At 47.5% G+C, this 20,093-nt stretch overlaps 8 protein-coding genes and 1 non-coding gene across 9 annotated transcripts; 5 read left to right on the top strand and 4 right to left on the bottom strand.

The window, feature by feature from the left end:
- Positions 1 to 25: 25 nt before the first annotated feature.
- FPOAC1_001033 lies at positions 26 to 125 on the bottom strand. The gene has a single exon. It is a non-coding gene; the product is annotated as a tRNA-Leu (tRNA).
- A 738-nt stretch (positions 126 to 863) lies between these two features.
- FPOAC1_001032 (uncharacterized protein) lies at positions 864 to 1,826 on the top strand (the record flags this gene model as incomplete). The annotated part of the gene is made up of 4 exons (XM_044845639.1): positions 864 to 1,074; positions 1,132 to 1,177; positions 1,248 to 1,436; positions 1,535 to 1,826. The coding sequence occupies 4 exons, from the start codon at positions 864 to 866 to the stop codon at positions 1,824 to 1,826; spliced, it is 738 nt and encodes a 245-aa protein (XP_044711555.1).
- A 1,039-nt stretch (positions 1,827 to 2,865) lies between these two features.
- FPOAC1_001031 (uncharacterized protein) lies at positions 2,866 to 5,316 on the bottom strand (the record flags this gene model as incomplete). The annotated part of the gene is made up of 1 exon (XM_044845638.1): positions 2,866 to 5,316. One exon carries the CDS (start codon positions 5,314 to 5,316, stop codon positions 2,866 to 2,868), a length of 2,451 nt encoding a protein of 816 aa, XP_044711554.1.
- A 1,908-nt stretch (positions 5,317 to 7,224) lies between these two features.
- On the top strand, positions 7,225 to 8,911 carry FPOAC1_001030 (uncharacterized protein; the record flags this gene model as incomplete). Its single annotated transcript, XM_044845637.1, has 7 exons — positions 7,225 to 7,323; positions 7,375 to 7,498; positions 7,554 to 7,732; positions 7,782 to 7,818; positions 7,875 to 7,942; positions 7,991 to 8,204; positions 8,382 to 8,911. 7 exons carry the CDS (start codon positions 7,225 to 7,227, stop codon positions 8,909 to 8,911), a joined length of 1,251 nt encoding a protein of 416 aa, XP_044711553.1.
- A 55-nt stretch (positions 8,912 to 8,966) lies between these two features.
- On the bottom strand, positions 8,967 to 9,368 carry FPOAC1_001029 (uncharacterized protein; the record flags this gene model as incomplete). The annotated part of the gene is made up of 2 exons (XM_044845636.1): positions 8,967 to 8,996; positions 9,048 to 9,368. 2 exons carry the CDS (start codon positions 9,366 to 9,368, stop codon positions 8,967 to 8,969), a joined length of 351 nt encoding a protein of 116 aa, XP_044711552.1.
- Positions 9,369 to 11,692: 2,324 nt separating this feature from the next.
- On the top strand, positions 11,693 to 12,310 carry FPOAC1_001028 (uncharacterized protein; the record flags this gene model as incomplete). The annotated part of the gene is made up of 1 exon (XM_044845635.1): positions 11,693 to 12,310. The coding sequence occupies one exon, from the start codon at positions 11,693 to 11,695 to the stop codon at positions 12,308 to 12,310; it is 618 nt and encodes a 205-aa protein (XP_044711551.1).
- Positions 12,311 to 13,376: 1,066 nt separating this feature from the next.
- FPOAC1_001027 (uncharacterized protein) lies at positions 13,377 to 15,323 on the top strand (the record flags this gene model as incomplete). The annotated part of the gene is made up of 5 exons (XM_044845634.1): positions 13,377 to 13,637; positions 13,691 to 13,776; positions 13,831 to 14,397; positions 14,444 to 14,724; positions 14,791 to 15,323. The coding sequence occupies 5 exons, from the start codon at positions 13,377 to 13,379 to the stop codon at positions 15,321 to 15,323; spliced, it is 1,728 nt and encodes a 575-aa protein (XP_044711550.1).
- A 696-nt stretch (positions 15,324 to 16,019) lies between these two features.
- Positions 16,020 to 17,007, top strand: FPOAC1_001026 (uncharacterized protein; the record flags this gene model as incomplete). Its single annotated transcript, XM_044845633.1, has 4 exons — positions 16,020 to 16,049; positions 16,104 to 16,132; positions 16,183 to 16,687; positions 16,744 to 17,007. The coding sequence occupies 4 exons, from the start codon at positions 16,020 to 16,022 to the stop codon at positions 17,005 to 17,007; spliced, it is 828 nt and encodes a 275-aa protein (XP_044711549.1).
- Positions 17,008 to 17,223: 216 nt separating this feature from the next.
- FPOAC1_001025 (uncharacterized protein) lies at positions 17,224 to 19,926 on the bottom strand (the record flags this gene model as incomplete). The annotated part of the gene is made up of 1 exon (XM_044845632.1): positions 17,224 to 19,926. One exon carries the CDS (start codon positions 19,924 to 19,926, stop codon positions 17,224 to 17,226), a length of 2,703 nt encoding a protein of 900 aa, XP_044711548.1.
- Between the last annotated feature and the right edge of the window lie 167 nt (positions 19,927 to 20,093).

Below are 20,093 nucleotides of genomic sequence, written 5' to 3'. Positions count from 1 at the left end.
AGCACGAATTGCAAAAAAATAACTTTGATGAGACTGGGACTCGAACCCAGGAGGATTGCTCCACCAGGAAATTGGTGTTAAGGTTAACCTTAACCTGGCGCCATAACCAACTCGGCCATCTCACCAATGGTAGTTGATAAAGACTATGGTCAAGATTTGGTATATTATCGTAGTATGTTCTGCTACGCAATAATCTTGACGATCCTGATTGTAGATACTCGCCCGTCTTGGTACAGTATAAAGGCGAAAGGTTAAACTACCTCCTGTGGTTATTTCTTTGTTCTCACAAAACATATCATGCTGCGATTGAAAATGAACATTATGTTTACCAACCCAAGTGTCTCCATAGTAGATAGTCTACCCTACAGACAACCTACCTAAAAGTTTGCAATCGTGAAACCATGGTTGAACTTGATGAACACATCCTTTTTTCTCATATGATAATCATGTAATTCTACTGAGATCCTGGTAATGCCATTCTTTCTGTGTGGACTGCAATGTTGTTGTTGTTGTACTATAAAGGTCACCGACTAATTGAACAACGGCATGAAAGACGATCGACAAGTGATCACGCGAGTAGGTGCATCAGCAGAATAAAGCTTTCTACGCAGCAGTGAATCAAAGATAATATAATTTTGTCTCTCAGCATAAAAGAGATTCATCGTTTTCAAAAAAGCTCTAAACTAACCACTCAAAGATTTGCATGACCCATGCTACCGAGCATCTCTATGTGAACACGGCGCTGTAGCCTACCCGCTTACACCGAACCTACGCCATCGTCTCAACCGCTATTCCCCCTCCCGCCACTTCTTCCGACCTTGTTCACAAGACCATCACAACAACACCAGAAAAAAACCATCACTATGCCTCGCAAAAAGCTCAGTATACTATGTTTCGGTGACTCTCTCACCTCGGGCTATTACTGCCAGGGGATGATGTCACACCCATACGCTGACAAGCTGGAGGATCGACTCACGGGCACCTTTCCAGAGGTGGACTTTGAGATTGTTGTAAACGGCTATCCTGGCGACATCGCTTCCTCTGAACGATTTTCTAACAGAGTAAAATCTGCCTGTATGCGACCATTTTCTACCTTCGGTCACCAGCTCAAACACAGCTAAAAATGAACAGGGCGTGGGAGAATATACGACTGGACCATTGTCCTTGGCGGCACCAAGTGAGTAGTATACATAAGCAGGACCTCATCATTGGCACTGAAGACAGAAAGCTGACTCACAACTCTGCAGCGACATAGCATTCAGTATTCCTCCGGAGGTAATTTTCTCATCTCTGAAGAAAACCTACGACCTCGCCCGGGACAAGGGCGCTAAAGTCCTTGCCCTCACTGTCCCAGAATGCAGCGCAGATAATGCAAGAACCATGGCGGCAAGGAATGCGCTCAACGAACGCATTCTAAAGAATAAAAACCGTAACTAGTAAGTAGATGCGCATATATTGAAAAATAAGGACACGATACGGCGGCAATATCATCCCTGGCCTGAAATCTATCGTTCATGTCACTAACAATCGACAGCTATGCATTCGACCTCAAATCCAAAATTCCATTTCATTCCCTCTCACAACAAGACCGCCACAGATACTGGGACGATCATGTGCATTTGGGAAAAGAGGGATATGACTGGATGGGTAACCACATCGCCGACGCTTTGATAGATATTCTATGGAGCGAAGGCACGTTCGAGCAGCCATCAGAACCCTCAGATGAGGAAGACATGGAGGAAGAGTTCGCATATGATGAGGAGGACGGCAACCCACGGAATATCAACGAGGGCTATATCGTTGTCCGCAAGAAAGATTTGGACTAGAGTGTCGTATGCTTTTGAATGGAGTAGATTGGTATCGAGACGAATTGGAATATGATATGCTGAGAGTCACGCATCATGGAGTACTAGTTAGAGGGTAATAATATCTGAATTGGTTCGATATATAAGTGTCAACTGGCACCCATATTTTCTATCGCATTCCTGTAGTGTCAAGAAATCCACCTTGGACCAACAGAATCAACGTGATGTTTGCTTGCTTCCATCATGGAATCGAACCCTCCCCAACTCGGGAGGGTGAGATTTTTGTCTTTTCTACACATCTCTTCGCGATAATAACAAGTCCTCAACTTGCTCTACTAAGCGGCGAGAGAACGGAGTCTTGAATGAGTAAACACTTGCGTGATTTCACGTTAATTGCCTGACAGAAACAGACTTAATCATGTTGATGGCTGCACAACACGTTGTATTCGATTTTTGTTTCATAAACATGGCCTCAATTGTAATCACTGGTACCAAGTCCTTCCAGTATGGCTGACCTCTAGTCTTAATCACAATCATAAACACACACCAACACCCAGAAGCAACATTGTTTCAAAATCGCCCGATTGCCAGTGGTTTGAACAAAGTCGCCCGGCCATCTTCAATCAAGACTCAAGACCGAAGCCTGCCAAGTGTTGAAACCCGTAGATATGCGAGGGTGCACCACATGTCTCTTCACCTGCGTGAGTAAACCACACATCACTGTCAGTTAGATGTTGCATTTCATTAGCACATGATTCTGGAGAGAGATTCGTCAGTTGAAAGAAGGAGCTCAGTATTCAAACCCACAAGATATATATGGAGAGGAGTTGCTTTTGCAAGACACTAGGGAAGTCGTTGGCGTCAAACGCCAAGACCTTTCCCAAGAGTGCTTGTATTGTCGTGATTCAGTATACCTGGTATCATCAAACAGACAATTAAAAAAAACCGAAAACAAAGCGCCCGGCCTGGTACTTTTCCATCGCTCCGTGAGGCACAAACTTCCACGCTAGGTATTATTATTACTCATTAGCCAACACGAGACTGTTTTTCTTCTTCTTTTTCAGCCCAGCTCCCAGGACTCGCCCCAAATCTCGTTCAGGTTTATCCCCAGCAGCTCCAGACTCGGATCCAGGTTGAACGGTTGGGTGGGATCCCCTCCCATCATCCACGGGGCCTGACTCGGGTCGATCGGAGCAGCGACGGGCATCGTTGGCGTAAATGAGAAAGGAGTCACCGACTGGATACCAATATTAGGAAATGCCCTGCCTTGGAAGTCGAGCTTCATTACCTTTGGCCGGTCATGCAGCGGTATGTTGGGCGTAGGCCCGGGTCCCATGTTTCCTGGTGGCACGCCGTTCATGGCAGCTGCCAGTTGCTCCCCGGACACAGGAGGCTCCTGGTTAGCAAGGAGCCGATAGTGCAAGTTGACAAAGCGCTCCGCTGATGTTGACTTGGCGACCTCGGGCTCCTTGGTACCCAGGTGGGCCTCAAGTAATCCTAACGCTGCACACATAATAGAATATCCCCATGGCTCATTGTTGCCGCACCGCAAAAGACGGTCTTCTTTCATCGCAATGCACTTCTCAATCAATTTGAGTGTATGATGAGAATTGATCATGATCATGTTGGTGGAACCTTTCGGCTGTAACATCGTAACGCTGCAAAGGTTGATGGCTGTTGTGAGAGCATCCTCGCGGAGAAAATTGAGACTGCGAACGCCTTGCTCGTAAAGTTTATCATGCAATAAAACGATATCGCGCGCTGCGTTATAGTATATGATTTCGGAGTACTGGTATTTGGAGTTTTGCTTGCGAAGTTTGAGGTAGGGTTGATGCAAGGGGATAATGTATTGCCTCAGCTGAACATGCAACAGAGTGTATGCAATCAAAGGATTTTTCTTGCCTCTGACATTTTCTAGATTCATATCCCAAGAAGGAAGTGCATCGATCTCCTGGGTCAAGTCGTTGGTGTATCGAATGACTTGATCGTAGTCAATCTCGGATAATGGACCGGTCAAAAGACGGCTGAGCTCTAGGCGCAAAGGCAGACTCTGGCGAGCCAGATGCTGGAAAGAAGAGAACGTGTATTGTTTGACAGGCTTTGATGGCGGGAGCACAGTGGTACTCTCGTCAAAGTCGTCATCGTCCAGATTGCGCGGTGCGTTGGTATCATAATGCAGCTGGCTCACAAGAGTAGGAAGACAGTGGTCAAAAGACGCCTGCATATCAAACTCCTGTACTGTTGCCCAAATTCTTCGGCGCATTTCTTGGTGAAAGACAGTGATCTTGGCAGCCATATGGCTCGGCTCACGATGTAAGCCGACGGCAATTCCATCTTGAATCAAGGCCCCGGAGCCTGTCCAGAAACGCTTCTTTTTGATGGTGTTGACCCGCTTGCCCAAGTACAGGAGGCAAGCTACTTGATAATGAATCAGGCGCCGGTGCTTCTGGCTCTGCTTTGATGACCATTCATCACATGCCTTGATCCATCGTTCTGCCCAATGACGAGCATTCGACATCATGCCGATAAACTTGAGGCTCTCATGAGTATGGACACAGCTCGCTACAGCCATCATGGAAAGGATCAGTGCTGTAAAAGCAGCATAGCGCTTGTTGGAACCTGGTGTCCAGTATTCTGCATATTCTCTTTTGAAAGTGGGAATATGAACAATGCGATGTACCTGCTCGAATTGGTCGAGGTAAACATCAATGAGAGCATCAGACTCTTCTTTGTTTGGCAGTAATGCCTCAAGCTCCATATCGGGGTCCTCAAAGACCTTCTCACGATCCTCGCGCCTTCTCTTCCGGTCTTTGCGATCGTGAAGGATGACTGGACGGAGCCATTCGTCGGCCGTCTCTTTCATGAAGGGACATAACCCTGTCAACTCAACGAATGCCATACTTGCGTTGTGTGGACCGAAATATCGCGTGCGAAATCCTCTACCTCGAAAGAATCGAAGCTCGCCCTTTTCGCCTGACATATTGGTAGCTTCGATAGACTCGTGTACTTCGCGGACCGATGGGTCCTCGACGTTGGCGTTCGCATTGGGATCATCTTTTGTTTGGGGAGAGGTAGTCGTGCCAGCAATGGTGCTCCCGTCAAAAGACGCACCAGGTCGGGTGATTTGGCTCTTTAAGTGAGCTATCTCAAGCTCCAATCGACGGATTCGGTCGTGATCTTGGCGCATAAGTTCAGGGTCTCGTGGGGATAGGCCTATCGCGGGATCGACGAAGCGGCGGGAGTCGAGTTGGGCAAACGGGGGTGGGACGCCTGACGAGGCATTCACAACTTCCCCATTGCGGGACTCATAGCTACAGCGATCAGGCGTGCCGCTTTTGATGCAACGCTCACACGGAAAGCCTCGATCGCACGATAGCTTCCGGCGCCGGCACTCGAGGCAACTGAGGCGGACACGCTGCCGTTTGCGGGCGGGTTGGCTCGAGTCATCTCGGGCCCCAGGCTTTCGGTCACCGTCCGAGTCCGGGGTCTCACTTCGGTCTGAAGAAGTCATAGTCAATGACAGCAACGCAGGCCGGAGCTTGGTCCAATGCTGTGCGAATACCGATGCGGATGCGGGTGGCTCTCGGAGTTACGAAGGAGCAGGAGGAGAAATCGCTCGATGGGCCGATCCTGAGGGGCAGTAGCAAGTGAAAAGAGAAATCTTTATCAATCTCATCTGATAATTTTTGCGGAGAAGTTTTTGCTTGTACCGAGCGGAGATACGAATTGGGCTTGGAGGGTCAGGTGATCAATTGCCGTTTGAAGAAGACACCACCACCATCAACTTCAATTGACTAAGTTGTTTGAGAGGGGGAATTCATCTAATTGATATTGTTGAAAGATTTATGTCGTCAATCCGAACGTTCCGCTCACCACACATGAAGTCTTTGCCCTTTACTACAGCCATTCAAACTTTTCGGAGCTCCGAAGTGCCACTATCCTTTCAAGCCATGTACAGCAGGAGGGGGAACTACCTTAGTACCTACACACAAACCTCTCTATCTTAAGTACATTAGGTAGTACTCGCTCTATCAATGATTGTCTGGTTTGTTCTTGGCCAGTCATTGGATTAATAAGTCACAGCGATATTCTGAAAAGTCGGATAGTTTAAAACAAAACATCAAAATGAGACCCATACAAAAAGCAAGCAGTTCGTCCGTTCCACTATTGAAGCTAACAACCTCCAAGCTAACTGTAATGTACAGAGCAGAGCGATTGGCTATTCCAACCTGAAACCGCAAACTGACTCGCCCGTTGTGGTCAACTCGTAACGTCTTCAGACGAACGGAATTGTTCTGGAAACGTCCTAGATTGTGCTTCTCAAAGTGGATAATCCTCCTGGTCATGGCCGATCAGCAGGCATTATCGGCTTAACAACCTGAAATATTGTCATAACAGTCGCTAATGAAGCCAGAAGCTTGATGAAAGTCTCATGTTTGCTACACTGCAACCTTCCATATTGCAATGATGGGACATTTGATCAGCAGAAAATCACAACCGAATCAAACCCTCTGCTGCAACTGTCCAGGAATCGCTGTTTCACATGAGGCGTACTGCGCGTTGTGGTACGATACGGGCCTCAGGGTATCAGAAAAATTGGCCGCTGTAAGCCTAAGAGACGAAATTAGTGGGTCACTTTATGCCCTTTAGACTATAGCTCTTAGACTACTTATTTTTGTAACCTAAGACTTAGAAGGTCATTTTTTCTGCTACCCACTAGACGGGGCCTTGTTCTGGCGTTAGTCTCAGCCTAAAAACTGCCCAAGAAAGCGCCAGAGCAGAATAATCGTACAGACTAATTGACTACTGTATCTAGACTAGCAAGCCTGGCATTTTTGGTTCAGTCAAGATCGGATCCGTATTCAAGTTTGTTGTTGAACCTTGAAGCCTCATGACGACTACGAAGGCCGTGCATGAGGCAAGGCTGGAGGAACGCCCTTGCGTCGACCACGAGTTTCGATTCGATGAAGCTCACTCTTATTTTCACTCATCAACCAGACCGGAATCACCGAATGAAATCTCGATATAATAGCAGATCGAGCATTCGATGCGAACAACAATCCACTTGGTCCACCAGACGGCTCGTGCTCTTGCACGTCCACTATTTTGAGATGATTGTCAATGCTTCTTCACCTTTATTCATGCTATATCAGCAGGGGGCTTCATATCAAAACAAGTATGTAACGGCCGACAGAGCCACAGCTAGCCTCGTTACAGCGGCCTGCAGCTGACGCCTTCCTTATTTGAGAGCGAGGACCCCTTGTCCACGTCGATCTGGGGTTTGCTGCATTAGACAATTACTCTGTATATATTTCAAAATAGAAAATCTCTTTACTTCGCACCCAGTTTAGCCTTAAAGTGTGCTTCTTTCTGTATTTCCTCTATTAAAGTTGCCAAGCTCTAATGCCACTGGATTGGTATGAAGCTCACATCATGGGCAACCTGCTCGCTAGGGCTCATTGCTGGAGTGTTAGGTATCGAGAGACCTGAGCTTTTCAAAGGCTTACCAAATTGTACTGTGAGTTGGCGAGTTTACCTTTGCGCTGAGAGTTTTATTGACCTTTACCAGTCTCCGTGTCTCGATCTGTATAGCGACTCGATACTCGATATCACCGACATTTGTAACGACAAAAGTCTAAAGAATGAAATCGATAATTGCATCGCGCATCAATGTTCCGATTTCGAACGTTTCGGTACGAATGCTTGAGTTTGGGAAGGGAAAACGAACAACATATTAACAACTTGCAGAAGTCGCGAAGATTTATACCAACGCATGTGCCGAGAAACCCGAGGATAATCGATTCGACCATTACATCCTCTTGCTTGCAGAGGTTCCAGCATGGACTTTTGTTTGGCTTCGACTTTACTTGGGCTGGGTTACCTATGAAAGACTTGCTTTGGACGACTATGTGATGACAGTATGCGGAGTAAGTTGAAGTTTCGGAGTCTCTCAGAATCATTCTAACCAGCCTCAAGTTGATATATACGGCGTTCATCCCACTTGTTCACCTTTGTAAGTGCCAACGCAACCCACGTCGCAAGGACTTTGACTTACAAGTGAACGATTAGCATACACCGCAGCCGACAGCACAATTGACTCGACTACAATCCCTGGGTTTATCACAGACGCCCTCAAGGTATGTTATCAAACGCCGGCTACAGTACAGACTCTAACATGGAAGCAGTTTGTTTACCTGACCGAAATAGCCGAGATAGCCTGCTCTTGTCTGTTGAGAGTATCGATACTGCTCGTCTGTCTCCGCACAACTCTTTCCAGTCATCACATGATAGCTACAGGCGCAACTATCGTTTTCACACTCGCGTCCTCCATCGTGCTGATCTTGCTGCGTGTATTCCGATGTTCGCCGATTGCATTTTCTTGGGAGGCATGGGCTCTAAGTGAGAAAGAGAAAGAAGTGGGAGGATGCTTGCCACAGGACTCCCTGGCATACGCAGAATGTGCTATCGACATACTCCTGAATATTATCATTTTTGCAACGATGATATCCCTCATCTCAAGTCGATTTCCTCGAAGCATAATGTCCTGGCTGAGTCACGGATTTACAGTCTTTTTAGGAGCATTCGCTCTTGCGGTATCTGGCCTTCGAGCTCAACTTCTGGTCGACTTCTTTACAAAAATGAAACCGGTATGGGAATACCATGATCGGCTTATCTGGATGGACATCGAGATTGCTGTCCTGATTCTATGGGCGTGCTCGCCTGTCTGGCAGTTCTTCGCCGACTCGGATTCCAACGACAGCGAGGTGCAAAATCAATCGACGTTGCTGATCACCAACACCGACACCCCCACGAAAAGAGGGACGAATTATAAATCAACAAAAACAGCCATTCGAAGTACTGGATTCTTAGGAATGTTGACAAGATCGCGCACAAAGAAGAAATTCTCACCGGCCTTGCATCTGGGAGACAAGACATATGGAGATGTCAGGACAGAGATACAAGGAGGTCAGAGATTCTCCATGATTTCGCAATTCACCGACTTGATTGGTATTCAGGTCAAGACGAGGACAGTCAGGCGTGTGGAAGATAATGAATGGGACGCGGAGAAGGGAGTTGCCAGAGCGAACATAAAGGCTGACGACTAATGAACCGGACTACTATATTTGTAATTTTCGAAACATAGACTAGAGTATCTCACGATCAAACGGAACGAATGGGAATGTACTTATCCTGCTATTTGTCAGCTGTAGGATCAGCTCCATGCTTAAGCAAAGCTCTTACAACAGTCATCGCACCAACACGGGCGGCAACGTGTAACGGTGTGAGATCAGACTGGACGACTCTGCCCCATAGCTTAGGGTCTTCAAGATAGCGCAATTCCGAACAACCATATGGGATGCCTCGTATGTTATCGAGATGTACTGCTATATGTAATGGTGCTCCCCATTTGTCATCAGATTCGTTGATAGTATCAAGAGATGCTTTGTTGAGCAAGAATTGAAGCGTCCCGAGATTACCAATAGCAATGAAGAAATGCAAAGGGTACGAAGGATAATCACTATCCTTGAGTATAGCAGAAGCACTAAGAGTCGGAATAGACATGATTGGATAAGTAAATAGAAGATAAGTATTATGTTGAATACAAATTTGTGTTAGCAAGAGCTCTGTTGGGTGATATTTGGTTGCTTGATGACTCAGGATTCCAGGTAACCATCGAGAAGTATAAATGCCTCTAATATCTGACGGTCAAAATAGTAGTAATAGTACAGATTAGTAAAAACCAATCTTTGTTATCCTAATGTTCTTTAATCCATTTGATTTTTAGATAAATTAATAACTAACGTGCTTGATAAGCGAGTGAGTCAGACAAGCGAGTGGGTCAAAAATCTTAACCCTCTTTATTATCTAGATGATAAAATTGCTTCAATTTATTCAATTGACTATAACTACTCACTATACTCATCTCCAGAGGCCTGAATATCCTCTTGACATGTTCTTGCGTTATGCCCGGTCTTGCCGCATACACCACAACGCCGAACACCCGGTCCGACCGACCTTCCTCGACCACCACTTCTTGATGATTCTGCCACTACCTGCGTATTCACATCTATCTGATCAATTGATTGTGATGCTTCCTGTACAGTCATCGCTCCTCCTTTCTGTAGTCTTGTTCTTTTTGCCCTCCGGCGCCGGCTTAGTATTGCATTTGCCTCTTCAAGATTTCGGACCTGATCTCTCAATAGGACAACCTCATGCATAACTGCCAATGTTGCTTTTGTATTTGACTTAATAGCCTCAATTATTGACTCTGGGGAACTGCTCTTATGCATAATAACTCGTCTGGTAAGGTATTCAGATTGAGATTGAGCCTCTGTTGCTGTCTTTGGGGTCTTTGAAACCCATGGACTTGGTGGTTGACTTGCCTCCCCAGGAGGCGTTGGAGTCCGTAACTGTATATCAAGCTTCGAGACGACGGTTTCTGGGTCAAGAGGATAAATTCCAGCTCCCCTAAAAGCCCCCTGGATATTGCTCTCTGTAAAGGTAGCTTGAAAAGCGGCATAAAAGGCTGGGAAGAACTCGGTCTTGGAAATGTGGGTTATAGAGCATCTAATCAGATGCTCTATTTCTCGACCATAAGCATTCTTCAGTACTGAAAAACACCCGACATCGAGAGGCTGGAGTAGGTGGGATGCATGAGGAGGCATACAAAGTGTGATAATCTTATGATCCTGACAGTATCTCTCAAAGTCGACAGAGTGGTGACTTTCATAACCATCGAGGATCAAGAGACGATAGAGACTAACTGATCGCTTCGCTGTTGATCGATCAAAGTGTTTTAGCCACTCAAGACCCAGCTCGTTATTTGTCCATCCATTTTGGCTTGTTGCAATAACCCAATCGCAGGGGAGGTTGCTTTCTCGATACCAGTTTGCAAGATGATACTGGCCTGAACCAATGATAAACGGCGGGATCGATTGACCTTCGGCATTTATCGCTGGAATTGCAGTAATCCATTCACGGTTTCCTGGCTGCACTGATTTTGGCCTTCCTTGCCTTTCTGAGCCTGTGACTACCATCCCGGACTGTATAAGGCCCATCATAAAGCCGGTCTCATCAAAGTTCCAGGTATCACCTGGTTGGATACCGTATTTAGCGATTGTGTTCTGTACAAGCCGAAACCAGCCACGAATAATAGTCGGATCTTCGCATTTAGCTCTCTGATAGTCATATCTCCGAAAGATACGCGTCTTTAGCTCTGGTTGTCGCTTTACAAAGTTATGAGCCCAGCGCTTGCCGACAGGTGATGCATCGCGGTCTGCAAGTAGAGAATTGGCCATTTCTTCCACAAAACGGATTCGCGAGGGAAACCCTCGCGAATCTAGGTCAAGAATAAACTGAACTATAGTCTGTTCTTCCAGATCAGATAGTCGCCGCGAGTTTGGGCCGGAATCACGTCGTGATTGAATGCCATTTTGGCGGCGGCGTAAGGTCTCAAATGGAACCTTATATATACCTGAGGCGCGTCGGAGACTAAGATTTTGGTCATTTTGAAGGGCCTGAAGGGCAAGAAGGATTCTAGCTTCATTTGAAGACTGTGACATAGTTGCTGGTTGAGAAGTATCTGATCAGATTGAAATGTTGTAAGGTGAGGGATTTTTGACCCACTCGCTTGTCTGACTCACTCGCTTATCAAGCACGTTACCACGTCTTCCTGCATTTAATTGATCAGGCTCGGGTCTTCACATGAAAAAGAAAAACATGGGTCCACTTTCGACTTCATCCGAGGATTCTACCTCGCTCATATTCCTCACCGATCACCAAACATTCACCCTTGACTTGCATTTGCGCAGTCACAAAGATTAAAATCTCGGTCAGTAAAAATGGCGTCCACGGATGATGCGCGCAGAAACCGCATCATTTCGCACATGAACAAGGAACACACCAGGGAGATCTCCTATTACCTCCGCCATTACACCCGCCTCTCTGCCTCGGCCGCTTCGTCCCCGGTCCTCAAAGACATTGAGCTAAATGGAATGACTATCAAGTCTGACGATGGGAAGGAACACTTTGTTCCTTTCACACCTCCCCTCGCCAGCTGGGCTGAGGTGAAGGACCGCATTGTCGAAATGGCCAACACGGCTCGAGAGGCATTGGGTCTTAGCGACGTCATCATCACAGCCTACACACCACCAGAGGGCTTTGGAATTTTTGTCACTGGTGCTGTTCTATTTTACTTCTTCTGCGAGGCCTCATTACCATGGATCCAGCCCGGCTCGCGTGTCTGGGAACTGTTGAACGAGGGCTTTCCCGGAGGAGCCAGCTTCTTCCACTGGCTGGTCAACACCATCTTCTGGCCTGTTGTTGGCATCCACGCTGTCGAGTGTTTCTTCTTTGACAGGAAGCTGCAGAGACATGGCGTTGAGAGGTTCTCTGGACAGTGGTGGCTCTGGCTTACCAATTGTTTCTTTGAAGGATTCCCGGCTTTCAAGCGCGTGGATGGGATCGTGGCCCGCAAGCAGGACAAGAGTGACAAGACACAGTAATGGGCATGCTCAACATGAACGAGGAATCAATCAATCTGCCTCGGGAGCAAGAAAGAGAAGGCCCTCAGGATAGGGCACCGGGGATGCTGTCCATGAACGATTCTCCGTAATGCCTACAGCTTGACACTGACTTGGAGAAAGAAAAGCAAAGATTAAGAGCTCACAATGAGTTAGGCCAATTTGCACACCGAGGTACGTCTGTGTACTTAGAGTGCAAATGGGGGAATGGCCGAGTTTCCACATATGCATAGAGTAGATTTAATGAGATATCTGCCCAATTACGAAAAAGCGATCAAGAGAAGAATGTTTACTCGCAACGTTCCTGACCAACCCATGGAAAACATCCATCTTTTCTGCAAAGCAAAGCGACTGAGACAACATGTGCTACTTGCCCCATCCGCTAATGCATTATCTTAGGTACCTTGATCGGGTCGAACCGGTTCATTCGGACACGACATGAATTATCTGCAGGACTTTGTTGATAGTCGCATTGAAACGCGGGGGTCGCGTCTTGAACAGCCACTTGAATGGCGTCGACAATGTTGTTTGCGAACCATCATGCTGTCGCCTCGTCTACTGCAGCAAGCTGATAGGCGTGGGGGAGGCCCAAAGAGGCATCGTTTTGTTTACAGTCGACGCCAAATTGAGGCCTTCAACTTGTGAGATCAGTTTGACGCATTGACAGGCAAGTCATACATGACATACATTGTAGAGACTAAGTACTTACTTGCATACTTGACTAGGTACCTATAGTTGTACATCCGGTCTTGACTGATGGTGCTCACGATATCGCCCCCTCTGACCAGTAATGACCCTTCTAGATTGCACCCATTCATTATTATCTCACCACAGCCTAGTCCTACCGTTGGGCGATGTCCATGAAGCAGTCGCACACGGCTTTGCGGAATTCGCAATTGCGAAACAAGAGATGGAAAGCACATCTTGAGGCTCTTTTCGCCTATTTAAACTCCCATTGTCTCAAGAGGTTTTCGATTCCAATGGCTGTTATCTCTCTCTCCTGTAGATCTTTATCCTTTCAAAACATGCAATTGCACGAACTTTGATAATGCCCGCTGTGGTGGACAAAGCAAGTCAAATATCCTTGCATCGAAAACGATCCGCCTTCAAAAAGAGTTATCATTCTGGAAAGGAGTATCTGGCCAAGTTCTGCTACCATATCAATTTCCCCTCAATTACTCCTGCCCATCGTCTGGTTTACCAGCGATCGGATATGCCTCGGTCCGGCCAAGATAAACAAGCCATCGTAACTAGAAATAAGAGGTCTTCCGAATCTCCTGAACCCACTGAGCATCGACATTCACGACCGGTACTTGTCTCTCCCTTTCTGTCGCGAAAAGATATATGCTGACTATATTTCAGAAACAGTCGAGTGGTGGATCAAATAAATCTCAGGTCAGAAAGGACCAGGAGAGCGGTCAGGGCCGTCGAGGTTCTCCTGCCTCTAAGTAAGCTCCATATGTCTTGGAAAGGGCGTTGACAGTAACTAACATCAACTGCAGAAGCGGTCAAGCCAATCCATCCGCTCCCAGTCGCCGCTTGAAGGTTGCTACAGATTGCACAAATCTTCTCAGCGTGCCTTTACCCATCAGTGGTGGAAGGAAAGCCGCCGATCCTAAAGAACCCGACGTCAAGCCCACGAACACGTCGGCGGCCTACTTGGATTATTGTATCAGCAAAGAAGTCAGACGACGCAAGCAGAACCTCATTGACAATTTGATGGCTGTAATCGCCGAATGTGTTGAACAAAGACTGGAGGCACTTGAAGAAGAGTGCGATCAAAGTTCAGGATCGCGCTCTTCTTCTGGCGCTGTTCAGACTGGAAAACCAATTCCTCGTTCGGCCGGCCAGAAGCGGTCAAGTGACCACAGCAGCCGGGATGAAAGCGAGAATGACGAGGACGAAGACGAAGGCAGTTCCAGAAGGAAGCGGGACAACAAGCGGACCAAAACAACGAAAGAGGATACCCGTCCTCGATTTGCGTGCCCCTACCATCAATATGATCCTGCGAGGTTCGGAAGCGAAAGAACGTGCTGCGGCCCAGGATGGATTGACATCTCACGTGTAAAGTAAGTACTCCTAAAAACTCCGTCTACGACTTACTAACCTCTATAGGGAGCATCTAGAACGTAAGCATGCTTTGCCTCCTCACCAGTGCCTCAGATGCCTACGCCGCTTCGGTGAAGCCGAAGCCTTGAAGAAACACCAACGAGAGAAGAAACCATGTGCAGTCAAAGAAGCAGACAGTTTTCAACGAGATTTATCTGATGGATACGACGAAGAACAGGCGAAGAAACTGAAGGGAAGGCCGAGAATGCTGCCCGCCACAAAGTGGAGGGAGTGGTATGGCATCCTGTTCAATGTCAAACCCGATTCCCCCGAAATTCCTTCACCATGTAAGTTATACAGGATACCCACATCGTTCCTAACCTTGCGGGATATCGGCTAAACATTTGGAAAAGATTATGATTCCTCTCGTCCTGGCGCCAAAGCCCCGTGCATCAAACTCGATGAAGTAGAGCACTGGCGCGAATACTGGGACCAAGCAAAACCGGCAGTTCGTCACCATGTCACCAAGACGGTAAATGAGGCATTCGGTGATTTTGTACCTCAAATCAAGGGCGAGGTGATGCAGCGTCTACAAGAGTTACCTCGCATAATTGCGGAGCTGCTCCCTTTCCCAGGACTGAACTCCGAAGAAACCTCTTCAGCAACCGATACTATTGGGCTCTTTGACTGTTTCAACTCTTTTGATCCCAATGCTTATAATGTGGAAGATTTTGACTTTAATGTACTTCCTCACGAAATTGGCATCGAGAATCAGCTGCAGCTGGGATTCACTGAGTCTTCAGATTCTTCAGATACCTATGTGGCTGGCGATAGCTCAGGCACTTCGTTGGGAGATGATACGGCATACCAGCAATGTGACTTTAAGCCCACGATGTCGACACAGAATATTGACTACAATCTTCCGCCCAGTACACAATTTTATTAACATTTCGGAACATTTTCAATCTGTTTCAATCCCCAGTCATATCGTTCAAATATGTTTTGTCATGTTGATTTCTTGCGCAACATTTCAGCCACTCATTAACCTCTATTCTTCTACCCCCTTTTCTTTCTACATGCACAATAAACGTTCAAACTTGGTCAATGCTGATTTACTTTGTGCTTATGATTTTACTCATGCTGTGTTGCCCTGGTGGCTGCTTTGATCTCTTGGTTTTTATTTCTCATGTATTTTCTAGCCATGTACGAAATGTGTTTGATGATTATTGTAATCAGGGATTTGATGTCACTCATTTAATAGGTTATGTTTCATTTGTGCTGTCCTGCGTTCAGTTTTCTACTATAATAGCTCTACTACTTATCTCTAACTATGTAGCTATGTTGTAAGACACTGCAGATAGAAATTAATTCAATGTTTCACAAACAGTTGTTCTACTCCATTCAATTGGACTGGATGGATTGTTGCTTTGGTTGGCCTACAATGCAACCCGTCCTGAAATCAGGCTCCTCCCATGGTCGGCCTCCCATGGTCGGCCTCCCAGGCGGGGAAGATACTCGTCATTGACGCAGCTGCCGAACAAAAGAAGAAACCTCGAAAAATTCATCTGTTCTTTCGTTTTTCTACTAAACATTGCGTCTCTGAATCATATTGCATTTCGTGTCGCGCCAACAACTTTCCAACATGATTCATCCCACAGTGTTGTACTTGACAGTGAGAGGACCCCACCAGATTGTAGCTTCCATCATGAGTTAACCAGCTCTATAGCTCAGCCTTGCGCTTCTGGTCATCGCAGTGTCAGTATTCTTTGAGATTGTTTGTATGGAAGCCACTGACTTGACACCAGAATCGTTCATGTCCGTAGCTCAAATCTATCTCTCGCCATCTCCCCGGCCGTCTCTATCATTACGATCATTCTCCCTATCGTCGGATTCCTCAACACAGCATGCTATCCTAGCTTCCGCCGCACTACCAAGTCCTCTCCAAGCCGTGTAGCTCAGCTTGGTCCCTTGGTCGTCCAAGTCCTGCAGGCACTCATCACTACCATCCTCGCAACACTACTCCTCGAGCGTGCAGTACCGTCCAATGTAACGAATTGCATAATGGAAAATCAATGGATGACCATGTTTCGTGCCCACGATGCAGGCGGTATACGCAGAATTCAGGATGCTTTTGACTGCTGCGGGCTGAACTCGGTTCGTGACCGGGCGTATCCATTCCCTGGTACAGCGCCGAGCAACTGTGCTGCAACTTATGGACGGAGAACAGCCTGTCGTGAACCATGGCAGGGAGCTTTGCAGACCATGGCACTGGCAGATTTTGCTGTTGTCATAGGTGTTGGACTGATACAAGTGTGTAAAATATAAGTCAGGTGTCGTGTTCGATTCAACACTAATGGAAAGTATAGATGATGGGTCTGTTCGTCGTCAGGGAAGGTGGAAACTGGCGCAATGTCTGGGGTATAAATCATTCCAGAGAAAGGAGCCAGCACCACGAAAGCCGTCGACCGCTACTAATTGACAGAGAAAGAGATGTCGTCGAGGAGGAAGAGACTACACCTGAGCGGCCAGAAAGGGAGTCCCAGGGTTATGGAGGTCTGGATGCGAACGAGTCTGGCCCTAGAGTTGTACCTTCGTCTGTTGCGGAGCGAAACAACTGGACTGACGATTGACTCACAGAGTGTAAAGATGCATCGATGAGATAGTGAAGGCGCCGAAATCCTGGATATAATCTACACGATACGCGGTAGATGTCGGGATGAGTTCGTATACATGGCATTCAGGTCATGCCATAGAATCGAGGGGTGGCCATGTTGCGAAAATTCTATATGTAGGCTTTTAGTCTATTTATTAATCCTAAGCATGCTAAGTTTATGTCCTTTACGCCTTTACCGCCTTCCGGCCTCTTGTCCAAGTTTCTCCAGAGTAGCTTCGTACTCCTCAACTCGCTTCTCATCCATCTCCTCAATTCTTGTCCTTTCCATCTTCTGGCCTCTCTTAATACCTGCGTTCTTTCCGATCTTGTTATAGAACCAACTCTCATCATCTCCAACGAGCGTCCACGCGCTTCCCGACTTGCCAGCTCGTGCTGTACGACCAACTCTGTGCACGTAACCTGCCACGCTGGGGGGCATGTCGTAGTTGATGACGTGGTCGAGATTGGGAAGATCAATACCACGGGCAACAAGGTCAGAAGCAACAAGGAGGCGGATGGGAGACGAGGGTGTTGAGAAAGCTCGGATTGTCTTACGACGGATGTGTGTTGGTGTTGTGGATGTAAGGGTACCGATGTGAGATTCCAGCGAAGGATCCAGGAGAACGAGCAGCCGTGATAGACGTAGTGCGGCCTCGTTGGACTTTGTGAAGATAAGGGAAGAGGGGATGTGGGACTTGAGTGATCGACCGGAAGTCTTGGGCTTAGCCCCAGACTCAGACTCTGAATCCGAGTCGGAGCTTGTGTCTGAGGTTGCGTCAGAGTCAGAGTCGGAGCCTGAATCAGAGCTAGAGCTCGAATCAGAACTGGTATCTGAATCTGCAGCCTTGTCAAGATTAGAAGCTTCCTGGTCCCTGTCGGGACTGGCCATGAGCATATCTTGGCTGCGGAGAAGGTCGAGTAAGTAGAGCGGCTTAAGACCCGTGTCGTGAACTCTGATGGAGTATTCCCTCAGCTGTGCGGGCAGAGAATGCTCGGCAATCTGGACATCACCGTCGCTCTCGAGAACGATCATCTGTGGCCTGTGTAGACCTAGCTGGTTGAGAAGACTCAAGTCTCTAGTGAGCGTGGCACTCAGAATGATCTTGCGAACGCCGGAATAGTTTATGTCTGGGAAGTCCCGCGCGGTAGGCTTGTTAATACGGAACTTTTCCATGACTACGTCCAGCCAGCCCTGGAAGCTCTGCGCCAGAAGCTTGTCGGCTTCATCGACCACTAGCCACCGAACGTAGTCGAGACTGAAACCTGGTGTCTGTTCCATATGCTCGACGAGTCGACCAGGTGTACAGATCAAGACATCAATCTTGGAGAGGAAGTCAACCACGTAGCCGTTCTTGCTGCTCAATCGAGGGTCTGCATCTTGCATATCTTCGAGACTATCCGTTGCAGAAAGACCCAACTTCAACTGGTTTTGTTTTTGAACCTCGTCTTGCAGATTCTTGTACGCTTGAGGGTCATATCGGAGCTCCTGATCCATGAAAGCCTTCTGTTCGTCTTCGAAAGACTGACTACCAACGGAAACACCCATGCGCACTCTCTTTCGGTCACCGCCATCGAACGCTCTAGCGCAAAGCTCAAAGGTCTCTTGAGCCTGCTTGACAAGTTCTCGGGTGGGCAGAACGACTAGTGCTCGTAACCTGGTAAGGCATCCTTGACTAATATCCCGTGTAACAGGCAAGGCATAAGCAAGCGTCTTTCCGGAACCAGTGGCCGCAGAAACACACACGTCGCCGGGTCTGCTTGTAGGAAGTAGGAGAGGAATCGCAGCGGTTTGCACAGCGAATGCATCTTGAAAGCCCTTTTCTTCCAACACACGGCAGGCCTTGGGCAGGATATCCAGCTTGGAAAATGGTGTCCGAGTGTCCTGCGAGACCCGGAACGGCTTTGCTAACCAAGGAGGAAGGGTATCGTCGTCGCTCGGTTTGGCGTTGGTGAGTGTGACCACTGGTGCTGGTTGCGGCAGTGGCTCAAGGCCATGGAGTTCACCCTGGTCCTCTTCGTCGTCCTCGCCTGGAGCTATCTCACTGGCTAGCTTGAGGGACTTCTCCAGTCGCTCCATAACAGTTTTGTGTCGTTTGTTCTCTTCCTTATCCTCTACTTCTTCCTCTGCCGGCTGGGATTCCTTGTGTTTCTTCTTCTTCTCCTTTCGCTTCTGTTTCTTTTCCTCCTCTGCTAATAGATCCTCGGAAGCGGTCTTGGGTTCGTTTGCGGGCTCTGTAGCGTCTTCCATTTGAACATCTTGATCGTGATCCTCGGCTGGGATTGTGGAGGTACTGGACTCTTCCTGTTCTTGTTTCTGTTCCTTTTCTTTCTTCTTTTTATCCTTCTTCTCTTTCTTTTTGTCCTTTTTCTGCTGTTCCTTCTCTGCTACAGCAGTCTCCTCAACAGCCGGACCATCTTCTTGCAACTCTTGGTGTTCTATGGGCTTAGACTCGGATTTTGTTGCAGGTGCCTTTTGAGCTGGCTTATCATCGTCGCCTTCGTCATCTTCATCGTCGATAGCCGCAGTTCTCCGCTTGCCTCTTCTGACCTTTTTCTTCTTCTTTGGCGTCTCGTCGCTATCCTTTTGTGTTGGCTCTACAATCTTTGACTTTTTATTGTCTGGTTGAGCAGAACTCTGGGATTCTTCTGTGGTGTCGAACTTCCTCTTGGGAGTTACTGCGGGCTCATCGTCAAAGTATTGCTTTTGGGGGACTTGAGGTTGAGGCGGCGCAGGCTTTGCGCTGGGAGGGACGTATCGCGTGTAGCCAAAAGCATTGGCGGCGGGCGCATGAGCAGGAGCTGTATTGGATTCGATTTTTGGTGATGGCGCAGAGTTGGAAGGAGTAGAATTCGACCCATTTCCACCCTTTGAGGGAGGAATATATCTGGCGTACATTATTTTGAAGACAATTGCTGCACCAGATTTCGCGATGGAGGGGCCTCAGTCGCTTCAAATTCCCAAATTTTTGGATGGATTGACATCTTATCGGGTTTCTGCCATCTTACACCGCTAAATTTATCTGCCGTTGAGGTTAGTTGATGCTCAGGTACAAACAAGTTGTA

Source organism: Fusarium poae, chromosome 1 (assembly GCF_019609905.1).
Source record: "Fusarium poae strain DAOMC 252244 chromosome 1, whole genome shotgun sequence".
Taxonomy (NCBI): Eukaryota; Fungi; Ascomycota; class Sordariomycetes; order Hypocreales; family Nectriaceae; genus Fusarium; species Fusarium poae.
The sequence above is the reverse complement of the archived record's forward strand: the minus strand, read 5'-3'. Positions and strand labels throughout refer to the sequence as shown.